The sequence below is a fragment of the Seriola lalandi genome, unplaced genomic scaffold (assembly GCF_002814215.2).
Source record: "Seriola lalandi dorsalis isolate HSWRI2012SDOR001 ecotype SW California unplaced genomic scaffold, Sedor1 jcf7180002054630, whole genome shotgun sequence".
Lineage (NCBI taxonomy): Eukaryota > Metazoa > Chordata > Actinopteri > Carangiformes > Carangidae > Seriola > Seriola lalandi.
In genome coordinates, this window is record NW_019525183.1 from 1,992,025 (window position 1) to 2,004,427 (window position 12,403).

Here is a 12,403-nt window from a genome sequence, read left to right on the forward strand (position 1 = left end):
CATTCAAGTAATCTGGGATTTCTACAAGTTGTGAGAGCAATGTGCCATCTCTGCACATGCAGACAAAACTAAAGCCACAAGCATGGTGTTAACAAGGCCTCCAGTCAGTGAAGTAGAATATTTCCACACAGAACTGTCCTGGACACATTTGTGTTCAGAGTAGTTACCTTGTCTTCATTCACATCAGGGTGTTTTCTGTCCTCTGGGTCACATTTTGTTTCAAACTAAAACGTCGCTTCACAAAACGTGTTTCTCTGAAGCAGCAGGCAAACACACAGAGAGCAGCAGACAACAGAGGGAGGAGGGGCCATCAATTACCAATCAACACACCTGTGGTGAAAGGCAACAACACACACACACACACACACACACACACACAAACACACACACACACACTTGTGAAACGGGGCCAACTGTCATTAAAGGAGATCCCACCGTACATACACTGACTAAATATAATCAGACAAATACTTCTAAGTTTTACAGCCCAGATCCAAAAGCAGTGTAAGTGATGTAACATAATTATCCTGCATAAAACATAATGAGAATAACCAATGATATTCCACCATACCTCAATAAGTATATTTCTTATTCAACAAAGGAATAAGAAAAAAAAAGAAAAAGTATTCGGCATTGGTTTAAGGGCAAATTCATGATGTTGTATAAGCAGCAGCAGCTGCTCTGGCGCCATCTGCTGGTGCTCCCTTAGATTTCACATTGAGGGAGGATCCCTTTATTAAACAGCAGTGAAGCCACATATGAAAACAGAATGGAAGCTAGAGCTTAGTCAGTTTAGTTCTTTCAGTGCCTTTGCAAAGTGACCACATTATTTGACCTTCAATTCTAATACTTTCCATAAGGATTTGCTATGCTAATATAGTTAAGGGAGGGGATCCACCATTGATTCTTGAAGTTAGGGCACTTTGAATTCTTTTGGTCCAGTACAGTATTTCCACAGTATCACCTTTCTCTGTTTTGTGTCTTAGGGCATTTGAAGCACAGCTGTTTGGTGGACTTGTGTTAATGTACGTTTCATTTTCTTGTACTTTGGAAAAGAAACTTGTTTCACATGTTTATGGGTGAAAGAGCAGAGGAGCAAGAATGGAAGAAACTCACCAGAGGACCAAACTTGTTACACAGTTAACAACTGATACGCAATTTATTTGATTATTATCACACATGTCCATTTTTCTACAACATCAGGTTTCCATCCATGTCAGTGCATTTCATAGGTCAGCAAGACAACCAGTAGAGTTCAAAACCAAGAAAATGTCAAAAACCTGGAATAAAAGTGCTTCACCCACTTCTAACATCAAGCACTGGTTCTTAAAAAGAAACAAACACAAAAAAAAAAAAAAAAACACGCACACACAAATAATACATCTGCCATTTTGCATCTGTCAGGTAAGTAACTGATGAAAATGATGTGCTCCGTAGCTGGAAGACACACACAGAAAGAGTTTGCATAAGGCACCAAGACTTGGAGGGAGTAGCTTATCAATGGCTGGATTTGGAGAAAGAGTGGATTTCCTCTTTCTGTAGATAAACTGTTCTTACTTGATACTGGGATGTTTTGAGAGTGTGAGTGAAATTCAGTTTTAGGGGAAAAAAACAAACAAAAAAAAAAACCAGTTCATTACAGGTACATCACAGTATAGAAGACTGGAATTACTTCCAAAAGAAAAACGCAAACACTGATGGAACAAGAAATGTTAACATCTCTATACAAAAAAGTGGCTCTAAAAATAAGAGCAATTAAAGCGTAAAATTTGGGAGGTGGGGGGGTGGGGTAGGTGAACAAGCATTCAAAGAAAATATTTATTTGCATTACAAAACAAGCAAATTTGGTTAAAAGCTTTTACAACAGACTGGAGATTGAACTTATGCAGACACGGGAGCAGAATACTTTCCTGCAAAGACTGTGAACAGAGACACTTTGCTACCATGCATGAGGGACCTCCATCCCCATCCACTCCTACAGCGCTAAACTAAAAACACAGAAAGACAGGGGGGAGTAATCTATAGACGCATTCCCATGCGACTCAGTCATTTGTGTATTTTAAAATTTGGTTATTCGTCAGCTGGTCTACGACATGCCACATTCCAGCAGCGTGACTTCATTCAATATATCAATTTTAATAGCATCAAACAACAAGTAAACAAATTATAATTTAGAGAGAAAATGCAAATCAATACACACTTTATATCTAAACGCACACAATCATCTGATATTGATTCTAAAGGATCAGTGGAAGTGTTACATCGCTAAAGGATCATTCCACCAATTTATTTTAGGTGTATTTATAAGCAGTATATTAAGAATTAGTGGTTGATAACACACTATAGTGCAGTACATAAGGGACATTTTAAAATGGTATAAGGTCATATTTTATATTATTACAACTATCTTTCACTTTATTGTCATCCATTATCTGTTCATACACCAGCCTCCACAGGAGTCAAAGCTGTTGTCAAATACATTAATGAAATCTACATTATATTGTGTTATAAACCAATAATTACATGTTTATATGCCACTTATGCCATTGTGATGTCATCAGGGTTATCTTGAGTTGGGCTTTCAGACTTCAAATTTATAACAGAAAGCCTGAAAGCGCTGATGGGAATTGTAGGCTCAGGTGTTTTGGGGCTTAACCCTTTCTAGGAACTGAAAGTCAGAGTATCTTCATCTGTGCTGTTTTAGTTTTGGATTTATTTTGATTTTTAAAAACTGTCTTTTGCAAGTGCATCAGCTTTATGACTAAGTCGATATTTCTGGAATCACACTTTCTTGCTGAGATCAGATTTGATGTCGAACCCTTCCATATGAAGCAACAGCCAGAACCCTGTTAGCTTAGCTTAGCATAAAGACTGGAAACAGGGGGGAGAGAGAGAGCAGCAAGAGGATTAGCTACACTTAAGAGATCAGAATATTGTGTGCATGTAGATATACTATATTGCAAACTGTAACTTTACATTGAAATACACTGACTCCAATTTACAGCAGTTTCATTGCACTCATTTTTCTTTGTGTTGAATATCTTATTATAGGAAGAGACTCCTCAAAAGTCACTACACCATTGTGTGTTTCCACATCTTAAAAAAAAAAAGAAGAAGAAAAGAACCACATCCAGGTCGATCAGCAGAACCCAAACTTAGAGGATCATTCATCAGACTATCTTAAGGCTGTGTAAATAAGAGTACCATTACCTGTACAAGAATATGTTTTCATTGACATTGGATTGTAAAAAAAACTGATCAGCAGTACAAAAGCTTGTACTTCGAGGCTTCGTGAACATCATGAGCGAGATTTGAGAACACCCTCAGTCGTGCTTGTCTCTCTGTCCTTCTCCCCATGTCGCATTCGTCTGTACGTCAGTGCAGGTCACGCTCTTATTTCATAACCGTCAACCACATGTCTGTGCACACACAGACACGCACACACTCACACACGCATTCCTGAATCTACAGTATTGACATCCAAGACAGACACTGAAGGAGCTAGGATTTGAATGTAGAGTTTTTCCAGAGTGGTTTGTGATAAACCCAGCCTTCGCCCTGGAGGAGGAGGAGAGAAAACTATGGTCAATATATTCTGGTTTGCAGCTGAGGTTTAATAATTCATTTGTGCATTGAGTCAGCAAAACCGTTTAATCCGATGAAGTCAGCCATCCCATCAGGAAGTTTGTTTCGGGTTGGGAATGATTTGATGAAAAAAAGAAACAGATTCTATGTAATGTTTGTAAATTAAGACATAAATTTGTTTTTTGTGACACACAGAAGAAAAATAAAAGGGATCAACTGAGCAGAAGTCCGGATCCTGAGTCCTACACTCAGAGATTTGACTCCTGACCACGTCAAATATAATACCATTTTAACAACAGAGTGATAATATATCACATTTACATCTTTCTTGTTGTACGTGATGTTACTGGATAATTGGGCAGCTCAAGTTTGCTGCTTTGTTGTGGCGGTTTTGGAATTTGGACGTGCGATATCATCAGAATCTTGAGGAGACGCAAATTTCTTCCATGTCCCTGATTCCACTGCGTGCTTTTGTTTCAGGTGTTGGAACAGGTTGTGCTGCTACTTTTTGTTTTCCTGTTTTTTCCCCAAAAGGTTGAGAATTTACTTGTGGTGGGGGGGATGGTGCAGCGCGTGACCCACGTGCATGCAGAGACTCGTGCACTTTAGAGGGGGGCCTGGGTTATTTTCTGATGCTACACAAAGCTAGCTGCAGTCTTTTTTGTTTTTGTGTAGTTGAGTCTAAACTCATCAAAGTCGTCCAACTTGAGTCCAAGTGTTTAAATGACCCAGATTCAAAGGAAATTTAAAATAGCTTTGTGCAAGGTGAGAACGCTGTGAAACAGAGAACCTCCAACTGGAGACAGAAATTATGCTCAATTTATTTAGAGTCAGCAGAGATAGCCTGAGCACAGATGACCTTTAACAGACCGCAGTCTCCAGTATCCTGTTGCTCTGTTGCCAAATCTTCACAACAGTTAAAACAAATCAAGCAGCAGCATACCTGTACATGTGTTGCGTTTATCTTGCTCACCTCTCTGTCGAAGTATCTGGTCCTCCAAGCGGTTTCAGTCTCAGCGCGGTGCCGCTCCTCCGTCCTCTGCCTCTCCTCAAGAATCCGCTTGTGCTCTGTGGCTTTGTCGATGTCCTTCTGCCGCAAGGACTCAGTCACATGCTGCCACAGACGCCTGCGTCACAAAAATTATAAAAGTGAATCAGACACACAATCAGAGACAGAACTATTCAACCGTCAAGCTTCTGAGTTATGTGTGTTTAGCTGTTGCGGAGACCAGAGAATGTAATGACAACACACTGTCAACAAAAGAGAGCATGTTACTCAGGTCTGTCTAAATTACAAGCTTTTAACAGGATATCACTAAACTAAGAAGTAAAATCCACAAGGTACGAGTCCACTTCTTCTGACCTGGATTCAGTTGGTCCCTGTTTCTCAATCGGCCGAACTTGCTTCCTCGTCACAGGCAGCTTGGTGACGTCCACCACTCTCGTCTCTCCACTGGTGTAGCTGAACTCCAAGACGCCGTTCCACTCGCCCTGCACGCGACACACCACCGCGTTGGTAGTGTTGTGCTTCACCTCCGCTGTTACCCTACATTTGGAACGCCAAATCTGAATGAGTAAAAGCACGCTACACTACGTGTAATTTCATGACAGCCTTCAAGCAGCAGTACAGTACAGACAGAACACCGGAGGGACTTACTTGTGTAGTTTGCCGCCATAAAAGGGTTTAGTCTGGAAAGTGATGATCGCTGAGTAGCCTGACTTGGCGCAGCTGATGTTGACTTTGCCGCCCAGTTCCACCCAGGGAACAGTGAGGATGGAGCGCGCATACGCACACGGCAGTGTGAAGGTGTACTCTTCATCATGCTCCAGCAAATACAGGCAACCTGGAGGAATAATGAAGACAGAAACGTCAGGTGCAAATTGCAAAACGATGCCAACAGATTTACCAGGTGTGATTTCTGCCCTAATTAAGTAGCACAGAACTAGCCAAAGGAGGTCTCTTATTTTGATTACACTGAGCCACTTGCCTGAAGAACAAGGCAGGAAGGCCCCCTGCTTCTTCCCCAACCCCCCATTCTAACTATGTGTCAGTTAAAAAAGTTTCTGATGGCCTTACTTCTCTTCTTGTGTGCTGATACAAAAACCATATTGGCTCACCTTCACCTATCATGGATACGCCAATGGACATCCCCATGAACTTGCTCTTGGTCCACACATGCGTGTTCACACACATCCGCCTCTCCTGGCATTCAGCGTAGAACCCAGACACAGGGGGGTGGTGTGACACCTGCTCTGCCACAAAGCGCACTTGGTAGGGGTCCTGGGAAGCGGCCGGTTCAGCGCTTCCCTGCGAGGGCTCCTTGGAGGCCTCTGGTGTCTTGGGTACCTTCCAGGAGCAGTGGAAGGTCTCGCCGATGATGGGGTTGTAGGGCTTCTTGGCGATGGCGCCCTTGCGTCCTTCGTGGAAGGAGGTGAGGTAGTACTCCACAAACCGGACCATGCGGTCCTCCGGGCTGCTGCCGTCGGTGATGGCCACAAAGAGTTCCGGGTGTGACATGAAGTCGGCGTACATCTCCAGCAGAGAGCGCTTCTCTAGGATGAAGGTGGGGAGGACCACCTGGGAGGAAATTCAAAATAAATATGATCCCTGTGTTTATTATTTCTTTTAGTTAGAATGACCCAGGATAAACCAATTGCAAGACCGTAACCATTTTGTCCATTACCACATTATCTACCATCAGTAAATCGAACAACTGACGATGTAATGAACACCTGACATGACCTTGGGGTCATATTGTCTCCTAGATCGCCTAGATCTGAGGTAAGCCAGATAAATGCGATAAATCAGAAACCCAAGAGGAGGATATCCAAATACTAGAACAAACTGACACTAGAAGATAGAGTGTCTATCTAGGACTCAATTCTTGGTTTTAAGTGTGTGTCCAGGACAAGTAATTACGTGGAAAGAAGTGCTGGGAGAATAAACAATTCTATTCACCCCTATCATTTTTGGCAAAGTATAAACTGATAAACTAATGTGGAGGACTTCACTTTCATACTTCAGTGTGGCATATTACAGCATAAACTTCTTACACCTCTCACTGTGGGATTACTGATCCAAAATCACCAACCTCATTCCCTCAAACACTAATTTAGACAAACTGTTTGGCTTGTTTTGCTGCTCGACAGTACATGGAACTTGACCTACCCGCGTGAGGTCCATGCCCAGCTTCAGCTGGGACAGCAAGTGTAGGATAACGCTGCGCTCCTCCTCCACAGCACCCAGGTCCTCCTCCTTGTCTGTGAAGGAGTCCTCTGCCTCATCCTCTGCATCTATGTCTTCCTGTTCCTGAGAGAGGGAAGGGAGGGGGATTGGGATTTATTCAACAACCTGCTTGAATGACTCCACAGGGGTTGGAAGTAAGTGATTTTTAATGTTGTGGGAGACTGAATAACTGCTGAAGAAAAGTTGCAAATGGAAATTGAACAGTTTCCTGTTGCATCAAGAGAAATAAATGAAGTCATATCAACATCCTAATAAGCAAAGCTTTCTCTGGTGTAGATCTTAGCTGCTTACTGGGGGAGAAAGGGTGTCATTTCCTTGGTCTTACCCCAGAGAAGCTGCAGGACTCGGGGCTGCTGAGCTCCAGTCGGCTCCCCTCCAGCGGGCCCTCCCCCGTCGTGAAGCTGCCCAGGGAGCTGCTGCCGTTCTTCAGGATGTCAGGCAGCTTGGGCTCCAGCCACTCGATGGTGGGTCCTACGGTGGACGGGGAGTGCACAGTGGCAGGTTCAGAGGTACTCATGGTACTACCCCCCCTCCCTCCCAAAGCCTTCCGACACTCACAGCTGCACACACACCCACACACCCTCGTAGTTCTACACTCAGCCTACCATTTGCCACACAATACGTAACTACTGCCCGACTGCTGACTGGACAGATGGCTATTTCTCAGACAGCTGCCCAAGACCAAAAGACTGTAACCCAACCCATCCAACAAGCCGAGTATCAGGATACTCTGGCCCCGCCGACAGGAAACATCCTCATCCTGTGATTGGCTAAAGCCTCTCAGTATAGCCTGGGCATTTTTTTATGTATGTTCAGAAGTGGGCAGATCTCATTCAAATTCACCTTGTGTGTCGTTGGACAACTTAATCTGATTGGCTGCTGCGGTGAGTCTGGCCTAATGAAATATACATACAGTAATGGGATCTGCTGTGAAAAAGTGGGACATTACCTGGACATTTCAAATCAACCTAAATAGAGAGGGGCGAGATACCAGCAAGTCAGACACTTCACTTTAGGCTTTCCAACATGTTTCTGTGTTGCATGTTAAGAGTTCGTCAACTCGAAGCTCTATGAAACTGTCCTCAAAGTGTTACTGGTGGATATTTTAACCATCTGAGATCTAATTACCTCCGAGACAGGTGGTAAGAATAGGTACAGTTCCTCATCAATAATGCAAAATAATTCCACTGTCCAGCCAAACGCAAACTGTTGCGTCTCAACTGGTTGCATTTGTCGTACGTCTTGCATGTGGAGCAGCTTATTTAGAGGACAAAGACACTTAATCCGCAGAGTCTAATAGCAGAAATACTCACTTCCTGAAAAAAGAAAGTGGTTAGGCATACATGTACGTTGTTGTTAGAATAACCAGCAAATGCATAAACGAATTAACAACACCAACTTCCATATCCAGACAAACAATTTATACAGAAACAGCCCTCCACTGACCTCCCAGGGAGCCTCTCTGCCTGGCCACCTGCTGTAGGTGAAGGATGTGCAGGCACTCGTTGAGGCAGTTCATGGTCGCCATGGAAGTGGCCTTGAGCATCAGCAGATCCTGGTCTAGAGGGGAGAGGCCGGGGGCTGCGGGCAAGCCCTCGATACTCTGGATCAGGTCTCGGTGCTGGCCCTGGGCCTGGCTCATCATCTGGAAGTAGATTGTGGGGAAAAAAAATGATGTGTCAAGATTAATAATAGCAAAAACATTACCATTAAAAATTTGCCTTCTACTTTACATAACTTTACATAAATTTTTAGATCCACACTTTTATGTTCGGTCTTTATTTGTATCTCTGCTTAAAATCTGAAAATTAAATCCCCTGAACTAACTTCCATGTTATGATTAAGGGTCCCGAGAAGACGAAAATCCATAGAGAACAAGAAGCATGACTGATCCCGACTGTGCTGCTGTGGTCTACTGAGGTTGAGACAAAGACAACAGCACTCTCTGGTGGAGAATCTGCGTCATCCAAATGGGTCAAAGTGAAGAGGAGAATTCACGGCTGCGAACCAAGTCCTAAATATTTTACCTCTACAACTGCATGTCTTGTAGGAACATACTGTTGCTTGTACTTCTAAGAAGCCCTTTAAGAGATCAAAATTTCATTGTGGCAACGTCGCATTGCACAAAAGTTTAAACATTAATGAAACATTGTGTAGCAAGTAGAGAGCCAGCATCATTATTTCCTGCTCGTCTAATTCATTTCCACACATTATGAATCTGACTCACCATAATATTCATGGCGCATTTTATATAACATTTGTGAAATTCATATGGTAACAGGGACAGGACATGGCAGAGGTTTTGAAGATGCTGTTGGCTACAGCTTTGGTTTCATAACAGATACATCAAACCTCCCAGAGACAGAATCTCATCAAAATCTAACTGCATTTCAATTGGATCAGCTTCATTTTTTCTTGGTTTAACTTGTAATCTAGATTTCTGCCAAATAGCAGATTAAAAACTTGTCCTTAATGTCCATAATTTAATTTTGCCTATGTACATCCTGTACCCTGCTACATGTACACTGTAATGAGCATGGTGGGTCACAGGGAGTGTAATGACGTGATCTAAAAACTTCAAACTAAGACTTTTCTGAATGGATCTTTAATCTCCCACACAACACAAATAAACATGATGTCCTGAATGATACGTTAACCGATGTAACTACAAAAACATAGATTCTGAGAAAAACAACATCAACACTTATGTGTCAGCCAAGCATGCTCACAAATGTGTCTGTGGCTTGCAGTACCTCTCTGGCGTCCATGAGGTGGTCTGGCAGCAGGGACCTCTTGCTGGAGTAAAGCGACGAGCCCTTGTTGACCTGCGACCAGCCGAATAAGGAGGCAGGGTTTTGGCTGGGCCGGCGCAGGGACATCGGTGAGCTGCCACTGCCTTGAGACGCCATAGAGTAGCTCCGGGACTTGGGTGGGGGATTACTCTGAACAATGGGGAAAAAACATTTCAAAAATGGTTATATGTTGTTAGGCTATGTTTATGGTTAACTCAGTCTCAGATGTGGAAGACCAATGCACAACTAAGAAATGAGGCATAACAAGCAATAAAGATCTGAAATGCAATTTTCAAAAGGTGTAAATAACAGTCACGCACATTACAGTTACAGTGACACTGCATACACCTGCTGTTAAAACCATCTAATCATTTGTTGACTATTCCAAGCCACAGCCAAAAAGAGCACCTTGGGAAGTTCTCATGTATCTCAACCCCATTAAAAGAGGTTGTGGGCAGTGTACTACAGTGTAGATCAATATCCGGATCAATACTAGTGATTACTGTGCTTACACACAGGGTAAAACCTGATACATTTTTACATCAACATGAATATTTCACAGCTGTGCAGATTTTTGCACTGCAGCCTGCTTTGTTCGATTGTTTCTTTGGCATATGAGGAAGGAAAGAAGGAAACTGAAAACTGTCCAGCTCACATCCGCTCTGTGAGAAAGTCCCATGTTTTATTTGGATCATCACACATTATTTATATAATACAGTGTAACAGTACTAACGCACAGCAGGCCTTTGGTCTGTATATATACTGTATATATAGTGATCCTTGCAAACATCAACATGTAGCTCTGTCAATATATGTTCATGTGCATGCCAAACATATTAACTGTCTTACCTTCCCCATGGCCTCTGTGTGGTGTTGTGTGCAGATCTGCAATCTGCTCACCCAGTGCTGCCTCTCTTTGGCATCGGTGGCTGAAAGACGCATATAAAAGAAAAACAAGAAAGCAAAACCATGTTACAGTTACTCTAGGATGATCTTACTCAGCATCAATTCCTGTGTGCTTCTGCCCCGCCGGCAGCAGATAATGGAAAACATTCAGATCAATACCGTATGGACTTGATGGATGGTGATGAGAGTATGCCTGGACTTACAAATAGAGCTGACAAGCAACAATAAGGTGAGAATGAAAGCTCAAAGAGGAGCAACATTACATGATACACTCTGGTCTGTAAGAGAAATATGCTAAGACATAAATGTCAAGAAGGCAGTGTGTGTATTTAAGACAGGTACCCACCCCTGAGCTTGTACTGCTCCCCGCTGATAGCGTTGACTGTGAAGGTATGCGAGTCCTCGTCACTGGGGGAGATGACAGCCCCTGCCAGGGGGAGCATGCCCCTGGGCTTCTGGGGCCGAGACTGCTCATTGACAAAGTACTCCAGCAAACCCGCCTCATTGTTTAAGACAAAGAACCTGAAAATAACAACCACCACAACAATGTCTGTCCACTGTATAAACCACCATGGCATTACTTGAATTGGATTAGTCTGGATTACAATAATGAACTTGGCTGAAAGTTGATGGTGAAATCTTATAAGACAGTTCCCTTGTCTTAACCTTATATACCTTTTAGATTAACATTATAGCAAACAAAGGTCTAAAATCTCACCTGTATTGCCACCCTGTCACCAGATTGGTGTATTTCATTAAATAGCCATCAATATTCTCCATGTGATCACTGCCATGAGACATAAGGAGATAAAGAATACTTGTTAAAATACCTAGACTGAGTACACACCTATATACAAACAAAGGTAAATACACAAATCAATCACAGAGTTTTGCCCAGTGACAGTTTTGCTCAAATGGCAACATGATGCAACTGTTATTTTTCTGATAAGAAAGCTAATTTAATCATAAACTTATGAGCAAAATTAGTCAGTCATTGGAGAGTCCAAACACATGATGATTCACCATTTATACAAACAGAACAATATGTATAAATCACATTTATGCTGCTTGTGACTCACTGTGGACAAACCAAATACGCCTTAGATGTGAAGACTAGCTTAATGCTTGAGCGTTAGCAGAATAAACAGCCACCCACCTATACTGCCAGCTTTTGGCACTTGCTCTCCCCGAGCTTGGGGTCCTGTTCTGGGGAAATACATCCAGCTTGCCTTCGCTTTCCGTGATTCTTAAAGCCGTGGTTTCCGCTTGCATAGTCACTAGCAACGCAACCCACTTTAGACGCTAACTCAGGCTTGGTAGCGTTAGGCTAACCAGTGACACTAGCTAAGCTAAGTCACCACAGATTTGATTCAAGTGTCACGAGCCTCCTTTATATTACAGAGTGAAAGTGTCGGTTCATCGCTTATCGAAACGCACCACACACCCTTCAGACGCTGGATGGTTAACCTGGCTATATTAATACAGATTGATAAAACATGGTCTACACTGCTGATACAGGGAGTAGCTCGTTAGCCTGCTCCTGCTAGCTCGCCTGATATTTACTGCTCTGGCAGGAAAACAGTCATGTGACTCGCTCACAAGAGCAGGCTTCCGTGTTCGATTAGAATAAAAACTAAAATAGAAAAATAGCCACAAAAATTTACCAAAACCTGCTTCCACCACTTTCAGAGAAAAAAAAAAAAACTAAAAAAAGAATAAAAGAAAGAAAAGAAAAAAACGTACACAGAGAAATCATTACATTCGTCACGAAGTTGAGATATTTTTTGATTTAATTCGTCTTCGTATATGCTACTGGTAGTATTTTAGTTAATACACAAATAAGTAAATAAATAAACAGATTAATATCTAAAAG

At 42.4% G+C, this 12,403-nt stretch overlaps 1 protein-coding gene across 1 annotated transcript; it reads right to left on the minus strand.

The window, feature by feature from the left end:
* Positions 1-1,129: 1,129 nt before the first annotated feature.
* LOC111665343 (oxysterol-binding protein-related protein 11) lies at positions 1,130-12,098 on the minus strand. The gene is made up of 13 exons (XM_023420317.2): positions 11,687-12,098; positions 11,249-11,317; positions 10,877-11,052; positions 10,474-10,553; positions 9,586-9,774; positions 8,279-8,477; positions 7,158-7,303; positions 6,755-6,895; positions 5,704-6,163; positions 5,243-5,429; positions 4,949-5,131; positions 4,559-4,712; positions 1,130-3,558 (listed from the first exon to the last, which is right to left on the minus strand). Exons 1-13 carry the CDS (start codon positions 11,800-11,802, stop codon positions 3,502-3,504), a joined length of 2,157 nt encoding a protein of 718 aa, XP_023276085.1. The 5' UTR covers positions 11,803-12,098; the 3' UTR covers positions 1,130-3,501.
* Positions 12,099-12,403: the final 305 nt, after the last annotated feature.

Excerpts from the sequence above, each read along its gene's own strand:
- LOC111665343 (XM_023420317.2), bottom strand. The coding sequence starts at position 11,802 with ATGCAAGCGGAAACCACGGCTTTAAGAATCACGGAAAGCGAAGGCAAG. Across the intron at positions 11,318-11,686 it reads GCCAAAAGCTGGCAGTATAG|TGATCACATGGAGAATATTG; the intron begins GTGGGTGGCTGT and ends GTCTCATGGCAG. Across the intron at positions 11,053-11,248 it reads GTGACAGGGTGGCAATACAG|GTTCTTTGTCTTAAACAATG; the intron begins GTGAGATTTTAG and ends TGTTATTTTCAG.